At 40.0% G+C, this 22,588-nt stretch overlaps 1 protein-coding gene across 6 annotated transcripts in view; it reads right to left on the reverse strand.

The window, feature by feature from the left end:
- Positions 1–22,588, reverse strand: part of GNE (glucosamine (UDP-N-acetyl)-2-epimerase/N-acetylmannosamine kinase) — a 32,518-nt gene that overhangs the window by 5,959 nt on the left and 3,971 nt on the right. For 4 of the 6 annotated variants that reach the window (XM_045882684.3, XM_054509305.2, XM_045882681.3 and 1 more), the window contains 8 exons: positions 20,851–21,056; positions 13,977–14,428; positions 10,486–10,638; positions 8,164–8,376; positions 4,341–4,428; positions 3,366–3,576; positions 902–1,031; positions 326–547 (listed from right to left, as the gene is read on the reverse strand). In XM_045882684.3, coding sequence (XP_045738640.1) covers positions 326–547; positions 902–1,031; positions 3,366–3,576; positions 4,341–4,428; positions 8,164–8,376; positions 10,486–10,638; positions 13,977–14,428; positions 20,851–21,014 — 1,633 coding nt within the window. In that variant the 5' untranslated portion in view covers positions 21,015–21,056. Of the gene's footprint in view, positions 1–325; positions 548–901; positions 1,032–3,365; positions 3,577–4,340; positions 4,429–8,163; positions 8,377–10,485; positions 10,639–13,976; positions 14,429–20,850; positions 21,057–22,588 lie in introns of those variants that run through there. The other 2 variants (XM_064578954.1, XM_064578952.1) reach the window with 2 other exon arrangements.

Consider the following 22,588-nt stretch of genomic DNA (forward strand, 5'->3'; position numbering starts at 1 on the left):
CCAGGACAACATCTGATAGTTGAGGCAAATATTATACTAACCAAAAAGACTGGGAGAAGCTGGGAATGAGTAGCTTTGGGGAGTAAGCGCTTTGAATAGCTCTGACAAGTTCCTGGGAGTCTGAGGTCCACATGCATGCCCAGGGCGGGGCACATGCTCAGGAAAGCCTAGGAAGGCCCTATGCACTCACACGGGGCTCACCTTCTGGCTCTACTCAAGCAGGAAGTGAAGACTAAAGCAGACTTACAAGCTGCCTGGATGAAGCTGAGGGCATGCCCCGACACACAGTCTAGCTCCCGGAGCCACCTGCCCTCACTTCTCTCACCTGTGCCTGTGGTAAGTGTCACAAAGTTTTCCAGGCCCTTTCCTTGGCCAAATTTCCTTTCCGCCAGGGCAGCACAATTGCCATCATTGTCCACCCACACGGGGAGATGCAGGGTGTCAGAGAGGGGGGTCCTGAGGTCCACGGAGTTCCATTCTTGAATCAATTTGGTTGAGTGCAGCACAATTCCTTCCCGAGGATTTACACGGCCACCCGTAGAAATACCTGAGCTCCACCACACACAAAAGGAAAATAATTCTCATAAGCCATTTTAGAAAAGTGTGCCAAATTCCTGGGTTTCAAGCACAAATTAATTCACTCAAGATCTCCTAAGACAAATATTACCAAAGACTGCAAGGAAATGTCAGGCAATTCTGAGCTAAATCTGTAGCTCCCCACCAATGTACCGTACCCATGATGATTACTGGTGTTCCAGAAAGTCCCCATGCTTGGGGCCCAGAGACAGGACCTGGAGCCACATACACAGGGCAGTGACCTGACGGTCAGTCATGCATCAGAACTCAGTAAACTCTGTATATCAAAATGAACATTTCTTGAATATGCAATTCACAATCTCACCTACTCCCAAAATTCTGCAGTTCAGTTTTACAGCTTCTGCTGCAGCTTCTACACACATCTGTAGGATTAAATTAATCCTCTCTTCATAGGTTTTAGGATTGAACTGAGTATACTTCTTAACAATTTCACCCTAAAAGAGAAAAAAAACAAACCCTATCTCATTGATCGTACCTAAGGAGCATCCTGTGAATCTTCCGACCTTTTTCATGCTAAATCAGACTTCGCCATAGGACAGAGAGTCCTGTAGATTTAGATGAGTGCTCGGGACGGAGCCAGTCTGGTACAGGCCAGCCCTGAGGTGCGCCCAAGCCGTCTCCTGGGAGCCATCCTGAAGCAGTGGCGGCTCCACAGCAAACCACGGGCCCTCTTCCGGCGCCAAGTGAATGCTAGCTAATCTCAATCTTCATGAGAAGGTCATAGTTTTTTCTTTCAGGCTGACAAAAATTTCCTTGCTTAAAAACTAAGGCAACTAAATAAATATCCTAAGGAGGTGAACCTTTAATCACCTCCCATAACAGAAGCCAATAACAGCACAGTTCCATGATGTTTAAATTACCGCGCTTTGTGGGCAACCCTCTCGGGTCCCCTTCCTCTTCAGGAGCTTTGTACTATCACATTGCTATCGCTCAATAAACTTTGCTTTGCTGCCCCCCGAAAATAAATAAAATTACTGCACTTTGTGATATGTTTTAATACTAGTCAAAGAGAGTCTCTCCTAAATTTTTTTAAAATTTTCTTTGCTCTACTCACTTGTGCATTATTTTGAGTAAATTTCAGAACAGTGTTGTTAAACTTTAAAAAAAAATCCCATTAAAATGTGGACTAAAATTATGTTAAACTTATAATTCAATTTGGAAAGTGCTGACATTTTAACAATATTCAGCACTCCCATCCAGGACATTTTTCAAGCCTTTACCTTATATGCTAAAGTTTTATAGCTTTCTTTATATAGGTTACATTGTTTTTTGGTTTAGATGATTCTTACAATTTTTCTGGTTGTTGTTCTGAATAGGTTCTTTTTCCATTCTTCTGTTACTAACGGATTTTATCCATTTACAACGGTTAGAGCTGTCACTAAGGACTGTCATTAAAAAATAAACCTAGGGGCGCCTGCGTGGCTCAGTTGGTTAAAGGTCCAACTCTTGATCTTGGCTCGGGTCCTACTCTCACAGTCGTGAGTCTGAGCTCCACATTGGGCTCCATGCTGGGTTTGGAGCCTACTTAAACTAAACAAACAAACAAGAAAGCAAACCTAAACTTGTGCTTCTCAGACGTTCACTGTGCAGCAGAATCACCTGGGCTTTGAATAAATACTGATGCCGCCCAGAAATTCAAATTAGTCTTGGGGTGGGAGCCAGGTACCTATATATTTTTTAAAGCTTCCCGGTAATGCTAATGTGCAGTCAGGCTAACAAACACTCATTTACAGGAAAACTCAAAAATCTTTGCCTAAAATTTCATATAAGTAGGAAGTCACTGGTATTTATGTATTTATCCTAACATACATTTTACTCAGGTATCTTATTAATTCTGCAAGCTTGTTTATTCATATTGTCATAATATTTTTTGTTTTACTCTGTGCACAATCCCCATTGTGCTGTTTGTTCCTTGCTTTTCTTCCCTTCCTAACTTCCAGAATTATGTGCAATAATGTTGCAGAAAACATCTTTCTTTTCTTCTTGATTTTAATAGGAATGTTTCTAGAATTTGACCACTACAAAGGGTTCTGGCTAGTGATCCAGAAAGACCATCTTTAGGTTAAGAAAATCTTCTCTCAATGCTTTTTAAAGAGTATTTACAAAGGAGACCATTGGCTTCTTCTGAGAAAATTATGTTTTGTTTTGCTTTATTTGACCTAAACAACTTTATTTTTTAAATCCTTGCCATTTCTCATAGACTCCTAAAATTTTATATACTACAATATTTCAAAGGTTTTTCTGGTAGGTTTATTCTTAAGTCATCAGAGATCATTTTAACATGAATAATTTATGTTTTTACGAAGGCTCTCTCAGTTTCTGTCAACACTGTGTTGGTCTTTTGGTTAAGGGATTGAAGGTATGCTATACTCAACTAAAATCATGTTCTATCTAGAGAAGATGCAATTCCCTTCACCATTTGCTGATACCCTCCCCTGGGTAGGGACAGTAATCAGCATGCTCCATGCTTTACCAAGTATAGAATTCCAGGTCTCCTGGATGGCAAGAGCCCTCTCTGGTGTATAAGGGGTCTTCCACTGTCAACTGAAGTCTACTAACTTGGATTCCCAGAGAATTTTACTTCTTTCAAATGTTAATGCTTAGTAAAACAGTGAGGCAAACATTGTAATGGATCCAAAAGTCAATACCGTGGGCAAATGATTACAAGCTCGAATGTATGTTTCTAGTCCTACCTTCCAACCATACTTAAAAAAAAAAAATCAATTATTTATATAAGATATGAAGTTAAGACTTGGGAATTGTTTTACCTTCATGCTGACTATTGCAACTCGGAGGTTTGTCCCGCCGAGATCAACAGCCAAGGCACTTAGAGTTTCAAGAATATGGTCAATATCTTGAGAGATATTCTCCTTCACAGGAGGAAAGCAGAATTTCTTTTGTAATGGCTCTTGAAGATCAATAGATTTAAGAAACTTCAAAATCCTTGGAACAGCATTTCCATCCCCATAGATCTTTGAACTGCAATATCAAAAAACTCAATTAAATTAAATGCTTCTCTCATACATGTTACATGATATGTAGGACATGGTAAAATAGAAACCGAGACTTCAGGTAATAAAGTTGTGCTTCTTCATTTTAAAATAACAACATCTGATATCTCCAGCAACACAGAAAGTACATGCACATTACTAACGGAAGGTCTAATTCTACTGCTGATTGAAATACAGCTATTTTCAGCCCGAGATACCATTAGCAAATGCCTCTATCATCAAAGACAAATTATCTTTGTTAAGCCAATTTCAGAATATAACATAGTTTGGGAAAACAAATTTATGTACTTACTGCTTTTTTAATCTTTACATTCATGGGGAAAAATAGTTATTTTCAGAACTCAAACATTTCAAACATTCAAATATAGGAAAATCTCATTAATTTGAAATAGAAAGGAGAGCAGTCTAAATTACAATGCTGAACTAGACTATTTTTAAATAAAATCAGTTATTTTCTAAGATTTACAAAAGTCAAAGTAGGCTAAAGACGTATTTCCTGGCAGAAGTGCTATATTAATTAACTGAGACAAATAAAAGAAGTTATCCTCCATTTGAACCCTTGGTAGAATAATAGGGGTTATATTAGCAAGTCCTGTCTCACTAGCAGCTAGGGGACCCCTAGGGATGCAGAATGAAAACTCTGTTAAAATGAACTGAAGAATGGTCACAGCTTAAAAATGGTACCCGAGGCAGCTCCCCTTTGAAATCACTAAAAAGGGTATATATACTCACCAAGGGTATTGTTTACCAAACTGAAGGTGCAATGCTTGCAGTATTTTGTCTTGGGTATCAGCATCCCGGACATGAAGGACATTCTCCCCTAGGTGAACCCAGTGACACAATGATTTGGAAGTGGAAATGTCCAAAGAATAAAGAAATTAGCAATGTGCTGTGTTGTGCTCAAAATTAACCCTGAAACCCAGAGAACTTCAAATGAGTCTTCTATTAGAGCAGCATCAACTTTTCTCCTTTATACCTTTTAAAGCACTCTCAGCAAGATTTCCATGAATCAAATACTTAAGAACTAGGGTCCTTTATTCCCAAAGAGAATAAATCAAGTTCTTGTTGGGGTGCCTGGGTGGCTCAGTCGTTAAGTGTCTGTCTTCGGCTCAGGTCATGATCCCAGGGTCCTGGGATCGAGCCCCACATTGGGCTCCCTGCTCAGCGGGAAGCCTGCTTCTCCCTCTCCCCCTGCTTGTGTTCCCTCTCTCACTGTCAAATAAATAAATAAATAATCTTAAAAAAAAAAATCAAGTTCTTGTTGATTTACTGAAATAAATGACATGCATGAATCTAGCACCTGCGAACCCCCCCCCCCCCCAGTTGTCTAGTGTGTCCACTCTTTCCATCATCTACTCAGCCGGCTGTTCATCAGCTGCTCAAGCGAGGTTCGTCAGTCAGTCAATAAGCCCTTCAGCTCTTCAGTCATTTTGTCTCCATGTATTTTCTGACCAATGTGATAGAGTCAATACAGTGAAAATAGCCATATTTTTCAATAGAGCTGCCTAAGAAGAGAAGAGCAGAAGAGCGGTAGCTAGAGAGAGGTGTGGGGTCATTATTTCTAAGATGTGAGAGGCTGAGGCATGTTTCAATGATGAGGAGGCTGAAGATTCATGGCAGAGAAAGGATGCCCCTGAGGTCCTGGAGAAAGTAGGAAGGGTGGGGATCTAGAACATGGGTAGAAGGCTGAGAGGTGGGCAGGACAGAGAGACGCCACGCCCTCCGAAGTAAATAGGTAAGAAGGAAAGGATGGGTAGGCATGTGTTTATCTAAGTGTGTTGACAGAATATACAAGACTGCCTTTGACAACAGAAGACCCGTTGCAAATCCAGCGTTCAACTGTCTGTTCGAATCGTCCTTGAACTCTCAGCAGCGTTCAACACTGTCTCTTCAAAACACTTTCTTTCCTGGGCTTTAATGCTATCACCCCTCCTGGGTTTCCTCTGACCCCACTGGCAGTTTCTTTTCAGTCTTCCTTGCGGGCCCCTTCCTTCTCACCAGAACCCTAAATGCTGAAGGGCTTCAGCGGTTGGTCCTGGGCTCCATTCTCTTCCCTATTTACATGTCACCCCTGGGCAATCTCATATAGTCCCTTCATTTTAAATGACATCTCTGGCAGAGTGCACCATTATCCTCCATATCCCTTCTCTGTACTAGTTATCAAAATTTTTAGCTGGGTATCTGATAATCCAGCTAAAGACTATATTCTTCAGCTTCCCCTACAGCTAGATGTGACCCTGTGACTATATTCTCATAGGATATGTGAAGAAATATTTGCAACTTCTGAGGGGGGTGTGCTTTTAAAAGGAAGGACACCTTGGGCGCCTGGGTGGCTCAGTCGTTAAGTGTCTGCCTTCGGCTCAGGTCATGATTCCAGGGTCCTGGGATCGAGCCCCACATTGGGCCCCCTGCTAGTCAGGAAGCCTGCTTCTCCCTCTCCCACTCCCCCTGCTTGTGTTCCCTCTCTCAAAGTGTCTCTGTCAAATAAATAAATATTAAAAAAAAAAAAAAAAAAGGAAGGACACCTTTCCTCTCTTCCTTCCCAATGGCTAAAATGTGGACTTGACAGCAAGAGGTGGAGCATCTATCAAGAAGACAGAAAGAGGCTAATTCTCTGATGACCGTGGAGCTATACCAATGAGAAACAAAGAAATTCTAACTTACTTAGGCACTATTATTTTGGGTCTCTCTGTTACAGCAAATGAACTGATATCTTAACTAAACACCATCCACATACCAATCGCTCTCAAATTTCTATCTCTAACTCTGACTCTCCTAGAACTATCTAGCTGCTTGCTTGCCATGTCCACTTTGAAATCTAATAGGCATCTCAAATTTAACACGGCCATTTGAGAACTCTTAATTCCACCCCTCCCAAATGTGTTCCTCCTGCAGCCTCCCCCATGTCAGGAAAGAGTACCCCCACTGCTCCATCCAAAAATCTAAAAGTTTCTTCCTTTCACTGCTTACATCCAAGCAGCAGTGAGTACTCTAACAAACCCCAAATCTAACCTTTGTCCACCTCTGTTATTACCAGGTACTCTAAGCCAGTACCATCTCTCATATGACCTGAAATAACCTCTTAATTGGTCTCCCTGCTTCCACTCCTGTCCCACCACAGTCCACTCTCCATAAAGCAGCAGAGTGGTCTTTCCAAAATGCAAGTCACATGGTGTCCACCTCCCATAAATGGCTTCCCATGATACTCAGGAAAAAATCCCAGATTATTTACCCTGGCTTACAAAGGTCGGCCTCCTTCTCTTACATCATCTTGTATCACTCTTCCTCTTGCCCACTACCTTACAGCTACACTGGCTCTTCTGTTTCTCAAATGCGTCAGGCTTATTCCCAGCTTAGGGTCTTCATGCTGGCTGTTCCCTCTGCTTCTCCCTGATTCTCACATAGCAGATTCATTGTCACTCAGGTCTCAGCTGAAGTGTCATCTGCTCAATGAGGCCTTCCCTTATGCCATCTAATGTATCCCATCATATTACATTGTGTTACAGACTGCACAGCACACAGAACGTCTGATACTCTTCTTTTTCCTTTTTTTTTTTTTTTTGGTCTATCATCTATCTCCCCTCCCACTAGAATAAAGCTACATGAGAGCTCAGTCCTGGTTAGTATAGTTTACTGCCAAATCCCAGCGCCTACACATAGTAGGTACTTATTAAATATTTTCTTAATGAATGAAGTTGAGAGAATTTCAATTCAATGGTTTGTATTTTCTCTGTGAAGTGGGGAACAAAGTAATATGTTGGGAATGAAAGAGAAGGAAGACCTAAAGGTAACAGAAAATTAGGGTAGCAATTATGAACACAGAAAGAGCAGAGCTGGAACTAACCTCTTTGATTCTAGTCCAGTTCTTTGTCCACAAAGTATATACATTTTTCCATTAGCTACAGAAATATATTTGCATGGATACTACTAGAACTTGGACTAATATTAATAATGAGATCTAGCTCAGCTAGTAAATTCATTAATAATAATCCTTCTTATACTTTAGTTATTAAGGGGGCATCTTATTTAGAATTTCCATGCTCTGGAGTACTCACTAAAGGCACTCTACTGTACCCACAAATGAAAGACTAGCATTCATATACTTAAAACACAATCATTCTATCTTAAACACAGCCATCAAAGACCATAATCAGCTAAGAAAATCTTAGCTCTGACATTACAAAGACAATAAAAATATTAAGCAGAGCCCTAAAAAAAACAAAAATCACTTTGTGCTATTTATAGATTTTAGGTGACAACTGGTCATTAACTTCATTCTCTCACTCGTTCATAAAAATGCATGCCAGCACCAATACATGCAAACCTTGTAATAATTCAAATATATGATGGAAAAAAGGTCACAGATGTGTAAGGGGGAGCCCATATCTCATGCCTCTCCCCTCACTCTCCTAGGTACTGGCCACCAGGGGAGGCAAAGCTGCCAATCTGACTGGTCAGGCAGCAGGACAGCGGCCACACTGCGCTCACCAGTGGGCAGGAGCCACTGATTCCACACAGATTTCTAGTCAAGTGAGACACAAACTGAGGTAAATACCTGTTTCTCTTCCAATCTGACGTGTTCCTAGATTGATCACAGGTGTTCCGAAAGCTCCAACCTCTCGTACTCCACAGCTGCTGTTCCCAATCATACAACCAGCATGGGCGACCAACTGTATGAACTGGTCAAATGGGACATGTTTAACTGCACGGAAATTGGGATGATGCTCAATGCCCTTCTTCCGCATCACTCGAACCATTTCTTTGCTCCCTGTCAAAATGAAAAGGACCACCTGTTAAATGGCTTATGAGATAAACCATTTCCACCTAAAGAAATCACCCTATAGGAATTCATGACGGTTATTAGGGAGACAGTAATTTTAATTACTGATCTTCTCAGGAATGATGACTATCTAAAATGTGTGGTCAGCTCTCTGCTTCAACTCATCTAGGAACTTTAAACAGCAGCATTTGGGACTTTTCAAACAGCATTCAGCAAAGCAAGTACCTTTTATTGATGCCCCAGTAAAAGCTCTACCTTAAGCAGCAATTAAGAGGTTCAAGACAGGCCAGCACTCTCTCTCTCAAGCTGGGAGTTCCTGAACTGAAAGGTCTCAGGCTCCACACACCCAGCTGATCAGAGAGCCTCCGCCTCAGCTATGCTCATACTTACCCTAACAATAGCTCAACTGGATAGCACTCCCACGTACATGGACTAAGCTCCAAGAAAATACACGTAGATTCTGATACTGTAGCTGACATTTTGTTTCAAATGCATGGGTTTTTTAATGTTAAACATGTATGAGGGGAGGCAATATTTAATGCCTCTCAGCTTGCCTCTTTACTCACCTTTTCCTAGCTACCCTCTAGGAGACAAGGTTGCTACCGAGATTGGTTAGACAGCAGGACAGGGACCAGAGACCACACCGTGTTACCACACTGTGTTCACCAGTGGGCAGGAGCTACTGACTTAAGAGAAGCTGGACATGCATGTGTTTTCACTTTTTAACATTCTCTATGTGGTGAGGTAGGTAACAGACTCAGGGTGTAACTCTTTACAGCAGGCCTGACCACCTCTCTCTATGCCCAGTCCTGCCAGAGCATGCCAGTTACTGACTATAATTACTGCAGCATTTGGTACACCAGAAGATGGTACTATTCCAAGATTCAGATCTGGGCTCAGTGAAGGCTTTCTCTGGCCTTAAGCCTAAACCAGACACTACTTCTGTTCTCCTACATTGGGGAATTGGGCTCTACACCACATAATGATAAAGAGATGCCACGATTATTTCCCTATTATTCCTTATGTGTATTTTATCAAAAACCCTGTGAGGAGGAGAAGTGAGTAGCAGACATGATTTAGGTATTCCTGGGACCCTTTATTTTCCTAGGGGAAAAATATCTCTAATTCTAAAGTGTATACAATCAGGAAAGTATACAACAAATGGAGTATCGCTGACAATGAATACTGAATGAGAGACATATAATTACATTACCAAATGTTTAGAAAATTGAAAGGATTAGAAGAATCAATATTAAGGTTTTTGAGATACTGGTACATTACCTGGATGAAACCTGGGTCGGGGGTTCTTAATTTCTTTTTTTCCAACTAACATCCTACATTGTTTCCCCTAACAGAAAAGATAATTCAAGAGACACTAAGAGAGGGGTACTTTCAGAGTAAGATGGTGACATCTTGGTACTGCAGGGAAGGGTCCTGCCTCCTTCATCAAAAAATGCCTAAAAGCTCAGCAATGAGTGGTATCAGCTAAACCAGTAATTGAAAATACTGCAGTGTCAGGTCCTGCTCTGCATTTCTCATTTATATCTCATCTTCCCATTAACCTGCTTAAGGTCTCACCAGCACCAAAGGCTACAGTATCGTCCACCAGTAGATGGTCAACCAGGTCAGGCTTGAGGATGAACTGGCTGGGGACTCCAGATCTCAACTGCCTATGCTCAAGACTAAGGTATAGCTAACATAAATAAATAAGAGAACAAGAAATAACAGTGGCTATTTTACTGCACTCACTAGGATCATTACTTTTCTAGAGACACCCTTCAACCTTCTAAGGTTAATGTCTTTTAGCTGCTACATTTTCTCATTGGTAAAACTGGAGAGAAGAGACTAAATGTGGAACTACAGTGGAGATTGGAGAAATTTTTTGTAGTATTTCTTCCCTATTCAGTTTCTACTAAACTCGGCAAAAACATCACAAACTTCCATCTACTACAAACTTGGTGATCCCCTGACAACTGGAATGCATTTCAGACTACAATGGCTTCAATGATAAAAGCAAGATAGGAGGCGCAGTCAAAAGAAGACATAATAGAAACAGCAAATCGGAAAAGTACGTGGCATAACTTCATTTTCAATTACCTGCATCAATGTTTGGAAACAGAACTAGGGTCCGCTTGTTAAATGAGATAAGCGCATCCAATGTTAATTCAAACATTTTTATGGAATGCTTAATGTCAGTGGTCACAGGGTGCTGTAGTGCAACAATGTAATCTTTAGATTTTACATCATCACCTGTTTAAAGAAAATCAAACCACACTGCTTCATTAGTTAAGAATCTTAAAGAGGAAGAAGCAAATTCTAAAAAGCAAGACCCCAAAGTCTGTGCTTAAAAATTCTAAGGACAAAACAGTTTGCCACATTCCAGGCAGAGTATCTGAATACAGGATCAAACAGTAAGAACTCACAGGAACAAGTCCAGGAATCTAGCAAAGTTAACATTTTACAAAGGCGCTTGCTACCACAAACAAAAATATATAACTTTAAGCAGTAGTCACAAGAATCTGTTGCTTTAAAATCCAAAATATTTAAAAGCATTAGAAAAATGTAAATCTTCCCCATTTCTAACCAGTGTTTCTAATGAATTATCAACAATATTAATGAATTGATGAAGCTCAAGATTACTTTAATGCATAGCTAACATAAATAAGAGAACAAGAAAAACCAGTAATGGCTATTTCCCTGTAGTGCGTAGGATCATTTCCTTCCTAGAGACACCCTCCCACCTTCTAAGGTTTATGTCTCTTGGCTACTGCATTTTCTCATTGGTGGGAACTGGAAGGAAGAGACCAAACACGAAACCTCTTGCTCCTCAATGTGCAACTTCTGACGTCACTCTGCTTTGTCTCACTCAGCCCTTCTACACAACCCTAAGGTATCATCATTTTGTTTCATGTTGTAAAGTTCTCTATTTACTGTGGTATTTCTTTCATTATTCGGAATTTAACAAGTCTTTTTAACTTTTTTTTTTTTTTTTTTTAGAGAGGGAGGGGGAGGGGCAGAGGGAGAGCGAGAGAGAATCTTAAGCAGACTCCATGCCCAGCACAGAGCCAGACGCAGGGCCCAACCTCACGACCCTGAGATCATGACCGGAGCTGAAATCAAGAGTCAGAAGTTTAACTAACAGGGCTACCCAGGTGCCCCTTTTTAACTTTGCTACTATTTTTACTATGACTGTTATTTATTCATGTTCTGATGACGCAGATGCATGCTCTGAGTGGCCTACCCAATCCTATTCTTCCTATGAGCAGAGTGATGCCATCAGAAGTTGCAGGTGGAGAAGCAGTTACAGATTTTGCACAAAACATACTGGCAGGGGTGGGTGGCTTAGACTCATTGTCTTTTCTTTTCCAATGGCTTAAAAAAAAAAAATCTACTTTTTGCTATTTTGTCATCCTTCTTTTCATAAAGAAACTGCTGAAATGGTTCCAAGTAGAACCTTAAGCCCCACAAGTACAGTCTTGCCACATTTTGCTTTATAAGGGTTATTTGCTATTCATTACAAGCTTTTCAGAAATACTAAGTTTTTCAGAATCCATCTAGAGCAAACAGTATAATCAGAATGCAAGAGTGTATACTTAGAAACATGCAAAAAGGAAGGGCGCCAGGGTGACTTAGTCGGTTAAGCATCTGCCTTCGGCTCAGGTCATGATCCCAGGGTCCTGGGATCGAGCCCTGCATCGGGCTCTCTGCTCAGCAGGAGCCTGCTTCTCCCTCTCCCTCTGGCCCTCCCCTGGCTCATCTTCTCTCTCTCAAATAAATAAAATCTAAAAAAAAAGCATACAAAAAGGAGAGGCTGAAAAGACAGAATTTATTCCATTGGCATTATCTAGACAGGCTCCTTGATAACTAATATCTGTCCAATGGTAAGAAATACATAGATTGGATTAATTCATTAGTAGGAAAGCCCTATTCCTTTCCTGTTCTAATGTGATCTAAATTAAAAATATACACAATCACAGGGCACCTGGGTGGCTCAGTCAGTTGAGCTCTTGGTTTTGTCTCAGGGTCATGATCTCATGGGTTTGGGGTTCGGGCCCCATGGTGGGCTCCGCACCCAGCAGGGAGTCTGCTTGAAGATTCTCTCCCTCTGCCCCTCCCCCCACTTGCTAGCAATATATATATACACAATCACTAAATCAATTTTTTTTTAAGTAGGCTCCACACCCAGTGTGGAGCCCAACACAGGGCTTGAATTCATGACCCTGAGATCAAGACCTGAGCTGAGATCAAGAGTCAGGGGCTTAACCGACTGAGCCACCCAGGTGCCCCACACTAAATCAATTTTCTATTCATTAATTTCATTATACTATAGATCTACCTCTTAAAAAAGCAGAGTCCCAAATGTCTAAGATTGGTCTTGATTTGCCCTCTAGATAGTACTCTCACTATAAATTAAGCAATTGACATTCTGTTTATAAAACTTTCCTTTGCCTCTTATTCAAAAAAGATAATTTCCAGGAAGCTAGATCATTGATCAGTGAAGATTTCAGAACTTAAGGCTATTTACAGAGATAATCCTAACGGTACAACTATGACTTTTGCTTTAATTATAATCACCACAATCCCTTATGTTAATAAGTACTTATAGCTTACTGCTTTCAACATTATCTGAGTATTCCAACAATCTCTTATGAAAGACATTAAAATTAAAAATAGTTTTTTCAGGGGCACCTGGGTGGCACAGTCAGTTAAGCATCCAACTCTTGGTTTCAGCTCAGGTCGTGCTCTCAGGGTCATGGGATCAAGCCCTAAGTCGGGCTCTGTGCTCAGCATGGAGTCAGCTTGGGATTCTCTTGCTCTCTCCCTCTACCCTTTGCCCCTCTCCCACCACCACCCCCTCTCTCTAATAAATAAGTCTTTTAAAAAAAAAGTTTTTTCATTCTCCAAAAAACAAAATACAGGAAAACAAAAACCAAAACACACAACTCTTACTAACCAGAAATAAACATTATAAATGATTTGGTATACATACTTCCTAATCTTTCCATTATGTTACAGTTTTAATTAAAATGGCATCCTATTATACATGTAATTTTGTAGCTTGTTTTTCCCTCCTTGTTGTTATATCAGGATCTGTCCTTGTAACTAAATATTTACCCACAGCATATTTAATGGATTAAAAGCATTCATTCTATAAATTATAGCACAGATTTTTTTTTTTTTTAAAGATTTTATTTATTTAGTCGATAGAGAGAGAGAGATAGCGAGAGCAGGAACACAAGCTGAGCAGGGAGCCCACTGAGCAGGGAGCCCAATGCGGGGCTCCATCCCAGGACTCCGGGATCACTGACCCGAGCCGAAGGCAGATGCTTAATGACAGAGCCACCCCAGGCGCCCCAAATTATAGCACAGATTTAAAAAATTCAATCCATTAAGACTATTCCACAGAAAAGGTGAGTCTCAGAGAGGTGAAGTCATACCATAGGGTGAGATCTATGAACGAAAACTTTAGCCTTCCGAATTCTAATGGAATATTCTACCTACAATAGTTTCAAAAAAAAAAAAACAAACCTGAAACATACCCAAGAGGACAAAAACAACCATTAGACTGAATAAAGTTTGATACATACCTAACCACATCCGAATGATGCTCATGTAGTCTTTGTTCTTGGCAGAGAGAAGCTTGTCATAGGAAGGGCAGCCTGCCAGAAGGATGCGGTCATGGTCCTCACACATGGATATCAGGTGTTGCTCTGCACTTCGGGTGCAGCATACATGATAATGAGCCAGTTTTGTTATGGCATGTCGGATAGAATCATCAATGGTCCCACTGACTTCCCCACCTTCAATGTGAAGGATTCGGATATTCATCAAGGCAGCAGATGTAGCCAGAGCCAGGGCATCAAACCTGTCTCCATGAACAATCATGATATCAGGCTTCAAGCGATTAAGGACATCTGGTAGCTTCACTAGGGCCAAGCCCACTGATTCTACCATGGCTGCCTCATCTTCCCCTCTAACAATTGTGTGTAGCCTGGTGTTAATGTCAAAGTCATCTTGTTCAATCATGCGGTATGTGTTCCTAGAGCAGAAGAGAAATAAAGATATGAGAGAATGTTCTTCAACAGAGGGCCATAAAAACACATGAAAAAAGCAATCTAACATCAACCCTGAAGGGAGAAATATTTTCTAAAATCTCCTCGTTAAAATAGACAAACTGAAGTATAACTTACAAAAACTGAAAAGCAAAGATCGTAAGTGTACAAATCGCTTGATTATTTTACATGAATACCCCTGTGGCCATAGCCCAGATCAAGATGTACCACATTCAGCACCTGCAGAGTCTCACTAGTGCCCTGGTCAATACCTGGATAGAGAAACACCTGAAGAATTTTTTTTTATTAAAACAGAGACCAAAGTTTTTGGTGGTTGACTTTTTTACACATTTTTTAAAAAGAAATATGCTACCTAATTAAAAAAACTTACTTATAAAAGCAAAGTGCTTTTTTTAATACAAAAAAAAAGGAAATTAGGATACCTGACATGTCACTATAATATAAATTTCTGAGCAATGGAAATTATCTTCTGAATTTGTACTGTACCATTAATGCACCATAATTCTGAATGGGGTGTAAATGTAGATTTTACAGCATTAAATTGGCTATGAAGGGTGCCTGGGTGGCTCAATCAGTTTTAAGTGGCCAACTCTTGGTTTCGGCTCAGGTCAAGATCCAGGAGTCCTGGGAGTCTGGCTCTGCGCTCAGCAGGGAGTCTGCTCCCTCTCTCTCTGCCCCTCCCCCTGCACTCGCTCTCACATAATTTTTTTGTAATTAAAAAAATTTGGCTATGAAACACAATTTCAAGTCTGTTTCATGCTTCAATAACAGCAGCAATTCTCAATGCCTCAAGGTTTCCTATTATGAATAGATTTTAAAAGATACGGATTTTTCCCCTAAATATATATATATATTTAGAACATATATAATGTAACTCTATATTTTTATATTTTTAATTGGAAAATATAAAATTATCGTCCCTAAACCTACCACTCAGCAATACCAGTGTAAATCATTTTTTCCTAGCCACTTTATGTACATTTTAACATGGTTGAGAACACAATTGTATAATCTATTTAATCCATTTCATACAATATTTTCCCAGATCATGAAAGATTCTTTACATACATCATTTTACATCATGTGGATGTTCTAGTAGTCATCTTATAGATTCCCTGGAATTTTCCTATAAAACTATCATGTTGTCTCTAAACAAAGACAATCTTTATGTCTTTTTGTCTATTTCTCACTTTATCACACTGACTGTTATGTCCAGCACAAGTTGAAGTGGTGAAAGCAAAAATCCTTACCTTGTTCTCTACCTCAGGGGGAAAGCTTACTTTTATGTTAGCTATAGGTTTTCCCACCAATGGCCTTTATCAGATTGTGGAATTTCCCTTCTATTCCAAAGTCTGCTAAGAGTTGGGGTTTTTTTTAATCATAACTGATTTAATTTTGTCAAATGCTTTTTTGACATCTGTTGAGATGATCATATGTGCTTCCCCTATATTCTGTTAATATGTGAGTAACACTGATTTTCAAATGTTATATCTATCTTGATTTTCCTGAGATCAACCCACTTGGTTATGATGTATTATCTGTTTTTTATATTGCTGGATGTGATTTAATTTTTTTTTATTTTATGTCTATGTTCATAAGGGATACCAGTCTGAATTTTTTTTCTTACAATGTCTTTGTCAGGTTTTATTATCAAGATTATGCTGACTTTTTTTTTAAGATTTTGAGAGCAAGAGCGAGCACATGTCGGGGGAGGGGTAGAGGGAGAAGCAGACTCCCTGCTGAACAGAGAGCCCATCGTGGGGCTTGATCCCAGGACCCTGGGACCATGACCTGAGCCAAAGGCAGATGCTTAACCGACTGAGCCACCCAGGCACCCCAAGATTATGCTGACTTCATATAACAATCTGGGAAAATTCCCTGCTCCTCTATTTTCTAAGAGTCTATGTAAGATTGGTGTTATTTCCAGACAAAGGGAAAAAAAGAGACAAACCAAGAAGCATACTTTTTTTTTTAAAGATTTATTTTAGAGAGAGAGATGAGAGAGAATTGGGGGAGGGGTAGCAGGAGAGGGAGAGAGAAACTCAACTCTGCACTGAGTGTGGAGCCCGACGTAGGACTCGACCTCATGACCCTGAGATCACAATCTGAGCCAAATCCAAGAGTGAGAAGCTTAACCAACTGTGCCACCCAGGCACCCCAAGAAGCAGACTCTTAACTGTAAAAAACAAACTGATGGTTAAGGGGGGTGGGAATAGGTCATGGGGAGTAAAGAGTATACTTATAACAAGCTCTGAGTAAAGAATTGTTGAATCACTATATTGTGAAACTAATATGATCCTGTATTTTAACTGTACAAGAATTAAACTTAAAAACTTAAGAAGATTGATGTTATTTCTTGCTTAAATGTTTGATAGAACTCATAAATGACAACATCGCTTTTACGGGAAATTTTTATAGGAAGTGTTTGATAATGAATTCAATTTCTTTGATACAGGGCTATAGATATTTTCTATTTCTTCTGTGTTATTTTGGTAAGCAGTGTTTTTTCAAGGATTTTCTCCAGTTTATATAAATTGATTGCCAACTTTGTTGGCCTAATATTCTTTTATTCTTTTAATGGCTATCAGATCAGTAGTGATATCTTCTTTGCCATCTTGTATTGGTAATCGGTGTTCCCTTTTTCTTAGGCTCTGTTAGGAATTTGTCAACTTAATATTTTTAAGTATAATTCTCTTGCTTAATCTACTTGTGTGTCATTGATTTCCACTCTTCATCGTTTCCTACCTTCTATTTACTTAGGGGTTTTCTCATCCTGTTCTTGCTTAATAAAGTGAAAACAGACCACTAACTAAACTTTCTTAAGATTTTATTTATTTATTTGACAGAGAGAGTGTGAGCACAAGCAGGGGGAGCAGTGGGCAGAGAGAGAGAGGGAGAAGCAGGCTCCATTGAGCAGAAAGCCTGATGTGGGGCTGCCTGAGCCCAAGGACAACCTCAAATGCCAAACACTTAACCGACTGACCCACCCAGGTGCCTCTCTAAACTCCTTTTTTTTTTTTTTTAAAGATTTTATTTATTTGTTTGACAGAAAGGGTGAGAGATTACAAGCAGGGGGAGCAGTAGATAGAGGAAGAGGGAGAAGCAGACTCGCCGCTGAGCAGGAAGCCCGATGCGGGGCTCAATCCCAGGACCCTGGGATCATGACCTGAGCCGAAGGCAGATGCTTAACCATCTGAGCCACCCAGGAGCCCCTCTAAACTCCTTTTCACCCGAAGTATTTTTTCCTCCAAGCATTCCTTCATCTATACCCACAAATTTTGATATACTATAATATTTATTATTCAGTTCAAAAGATTTTTCTAATTTCCCTTAGAATTTGTTTGGTCCATGGGCTTAGACCTCAACAGTAAAACAACTTTTTTTTTTTTTAAAGAGTGAGTGCACACCTGCTTGTGCACGATGGGGGGGGGGCTGTAGAGGGAGAGGGAGAATCTCAAGCAGACTCCACGCCCAGCACAGACCCTGACATGGGACTCGATCTCATGACCCTGAGATCATGACCTAATCCAAAATTAAGAGTCAGACGCTTAATTGAGCCACCCAGGCACCCCTTTTTGTATTTTATTAAAAAAAATTTTTTTTAAACAATCTGACTTAAAAATGAACTAAAGACCTTAAAGACCTTAACAGACACCTCACAAAAGATAATGTAAAATTGGCAGATAAGCATATGAAAAGATGCTCCACATCATATGTCATCATGAAAATGCAAATTAAAACAGATACTGCTACACACCTATCAGAATGGCCAAAAGCAGAACACTGATATCACCAAATGCTGACAAGCACAGTGGAGCAACAGGTACACTCACTCATTGATGGCCTGAATACAAAATGATACAGCCACTTTGGAAGACAGCTCAGTGGTTTCTTATAAAACTGAAGATATTCTTACCACACAAGCCAGCAATCAGGTTCCTTGGTATTTCCCAAAGGAGCTAAAAAACTTATGTCCACACAAAACTGAAAAACGGATATTTGCAGCAGCTTTATTCATAAATGCCTAAACTTGGAAGTAACTAAGATACCCAAGTAGATGAATGAATAAGTAAACTATGGTAAATCCAGAAAATGGACTATTCAGTGCTAAAAAGGACTATCAAGGGCGCCTGGGTGCAGTCGGTTAATCATCTACCTTCAGCTCGGGTCATGATCCCAGGGTCCTGGGATTGAGTCCCGCATCGGACCCCCTGCTCAGCAGAGAGTCTGCCTCTCCCTCTGCTCCTTCCCCTTGCTCTTGTTCTCTCTCTCTCCCACTCTCTCTCAAATAAATAATTTAAAAAATAAAATAAAATAAAAGGACTATCAAGCCATGGAAATACATGGAAACATGGAGACTTAAATGCATATTACTAAGTGAAAGAAACCAATCTGAAGTGGCTACATACTATATGATTCCAACTACATGACATTCTGGAAAAGGCAAATCTACAGAGATGGTAAAATCTATGGAGATAGTTATAGAACACATTTTTAGGGCAGTGAAACAATTCTGACACTATAATGGTAGATACGAGTCATTATACATTTGTCCAAACATACAGAATTTACACCACCTGGGTGGGTGCCTGGGTGGCTCAGTCGGTTAAGCATTGGACTCTTGATTTCAGCTCAGGTATAATCTTGGGGTCATGAGATCAAGCTCCACATTGGGCTCCACGTTGCGTGTGGAGCCTGCTTAGGATTCCCTCTGCCTCCCTCCCCACATTTGCGTGCACGCGCATGCTCTCTCTCTCAAAATGTAATGTAAAGAAATGTACTCCTGGAGGTGGAGGGCTAACACTGATAATGGGGGATACTAGGCATGTGTGGAGGCAGAGAGGTATACAGGGTAACGCCGGTACCTTCTGCTCAAATTTGCTGTAGACCTAAAATTACTCTAAAATGTTTTAATATTTTGTATCACGTACTCACATGAAATAAATGAACAAATGAATTTCTAACTAGTCTGTTGTTACTTATTTGATTTCCTTTTTCACCCAGTTCTTAAAGAGTATAAAAATGCTGGGTTTTTTTTTTTAAGTATACAAGTAGTTGAAATAGAGGGTAGCTTATTTTTTTGTTTTAATGTGTTTGAAATACAGATAATACATGCACATGATTTAAAATTTAAGATACAAAAGGTTCTCTAGTGAAAAGGCTACCCTCTCACTTTTGTCTCCCAGTCATCCAGTTCCTCTCCCAGTAGCAACCAACTTATGTTAGAATGTACTTTACATGACTTTTCCGTTAAGTACCAGTCAAGAGTCCTATTTAACAGTCTCACGAGACAAATACTGCCTTTCCACTCTTACTTACTATGGCAGACAGGAAAACGCAACACAATTTCCTTGAGAGCCTCTGTCCTACTAATCTCCCCATCAAACTTTTCTCAAAGAAGTAAAAGAACACACTTACATTTCATTTCAGGCTCTAGCTAAAATTTTCCTTCTACTTTGTCCTATGTAAGAAAACCCAGTGGATTTTCTTAGATAGCCAGAATTCATTTCATATTTTTAAAACCTATGGATTTTTGAGCTATGCATCAGTTTCTCCTCTACCCTTTAAGTATTTTCTTAGAGAAAACTGGTTTTTAGAGGCAGGTTTTTGTTTGCTTTTGTTGTTGTTATTGCCTTGCTTTTACAGAATAGTCTGAAAAGGCAATTTTACTTTAACACAAGCTTCTTTCATATATAATATGGTATTACTGACCATCTTTGGAAGCTGCATTATGTTTTTATGCCACAAGAGTGCACTAAATGCCACTTTATTACCCAGAACAAAATGAATGTTCATTTTTGGTTTAAACATTCTGTTCCCTCAAAGATTTCCCAACTTTCATTTTTCAAATTTAGACTGTGACCAATAACAAACCTAATGACAAACACCAAAATAAATACCAATGGCAATATAACAAATTTATCTTGTAAATTAGATTTTTAAAATCTTGTTTCATATCTACTACTTTGTATGCTGTCAATCTATACACGAGTTTTAAGAAAGTAGTACCATTAGAACTCACAAAACATATTACAGGAAGTTACATTATTAGAGTCACACAACATATATTTATAAGTGGCATTTCTCCTGAATGTAACAAGTAATAATAAAAATATTTATAGCTATCATTTATCAAGCACCTATTAAGCAGCTACACTGCGATGGCCACTTTCTATCACTGCCTCCATTCTTCACAGTAACCTACACCATAGGTTTTCACTCCATTTTATAACTGAGGAACCTGAAGATGCAACTTCTCCAAGGCCATATAAAAACTAAGAGGGAGAACCGGGATTTGAAGATAGGTCCACATGGCCACAAGATCCAAGCTCTCTCTAGTACACCATGTTGCAATGAAGAATATCGTAAGAAAATGCTTTCATCTTACCCGTAGTCATCTATCAGGTGAGAGCCAAGTACCACCACATCAAGTTCAAAGAACTCAGGTTCCATTTTAATGCCAAACATGATCGGGGCAAGTTTAGAATAATCAGCACGGTTGCAAGTAGCAACGCAAACCCGAAGCTTTCTGTTATTCCCATTCTTCTCCATGACTTGTTTCTTTTGTTTTGAGAGGTTATTAAAATAGAGTTCCTAAAGTTGCAAAAATAAAAATTATTTATCAACAGAATGATACATCGTAGACATAAACACAGAATTTTCTAAAGCCTTTTTTTTTTTTTAAGATTTTATTTATTTGACAGAGAGAGACACTGCGAGAGAGGGAATACAAGCAGGAGGAGTGGGAGAGGGGGAAGCAGGCTCCCTGCAGAGCAGGGAGCGCAATGCGATCCGAGGACCCTGGGATCATGACCTAGGCCGAAGGCAGATGCTTAACAACTGAGCCACGTAGGCGCCCCTAGTTCTAAGCCTTTTAACCACCATTTAATACAGTGCTTCTTAACCTTTTTTTCCACCCCTGCTGCTATGTGACACACCCACTGGTATATCCAGAGCTAGGAAATTCCTGCCAACTAATTCCACCCCTTTCTCTCACACTTAAGAAAACACACTGGAATGCAATTAAGAAACAGTGACATAGATCAGCTCCCATTTAAAAGGCAAGCAAACATCAGCTCTTTATTAGTTAGAAATTACTCACCATACCTCACTACTGATCCCAACATACCAGACTACTGAAAACAACTGATCTAGTTCAACTCCCTCTCTTACAGAAAGGGAAACACAGGTCTTGAGAGAGGAAATTACTTCCCCAAGATTCAAGATCACATCTTATAAGGGATAAGATCTATTCACCCTCACACTAAATACCCACTATATACAAAGCACCGTGATTAGTGTTGAGGAAGAGAAAAAATAAAAAACCCTACCTTCAAGGCCTCATTAGTCCCTATAGCCATTGCCTACAAACTTCGGACAATTCCAAATGCCTACCAGGTATCTCCTGACTCATACACACCTTAAAGTCAATGGCCCAAACCGAACTTATTTTTTTCCTCATTTCTGTTCCTCCTTCCTTGTTCTCTAACTCAGTTATGAACTTCCATTCATCCAAATGCCTTGACCCTTAACATCCTTGTCTTCTCCGTCCCTTACTCTGTACCTCCTAAACCCTGTCAATTCCACCTCCTGAATTTTTTTTTTAAGTAGGTTCCATGCCCAGCGTGGAGCCCAATGCAGGGCTTGAACTCACAACCCTGAGATCAAGACCAGAGCTGAGATGGAGTCAGACGCTTAACTGACTGAGCCACCCAGGCGCCCCTCCACCTCCTGAATATCTTTCAAATCTAGCTCCTCCTCTTTATCCCTACCTGGACACCCCCTAGTCTAACCTCTCATTTTAGGTCTGAACCATTGTTAACAACTGCCAAAGTAGTTTGCCTATCTCTAGTCTTGCCCTGCCTCCCACAGACTTTCAGAGTGATCTTTCCAAAGTTCACAAATTTGATTATCATGCTCAACAGAATACACAACCTATGAATAAAGTCCAAATCTGATCTGGACCTATCCCATCTTTCCAACCACTTCTCCTTGACCTACAATTACCCTTACTCTGTGCCAAAGCCATACCAAGTACCTGCGTTCAACCAGTGAGTCTCCAAATCTCTGTGCCTCTCTAGACGTATGCACCTCTAGGTAAAACTTCCTTTCCCTCTGGCCTGGGC

Source organism: Mirounga angustirostris, unplaced genomic scaffold (assembly GCF_029215605.1).
Source record: "Mirounga angustirostris isolate CCGP_5_RB_7025 unplaced genomic scaffold, mMirAng1.0.hap1 SCAF_15, whole genome shotgun sequence".
NCBI lineage: Eukaryota > Metazoa > Chordata > Mammalia > Carnivora > Phocidae > Mirounga > Mirounga angustirostris.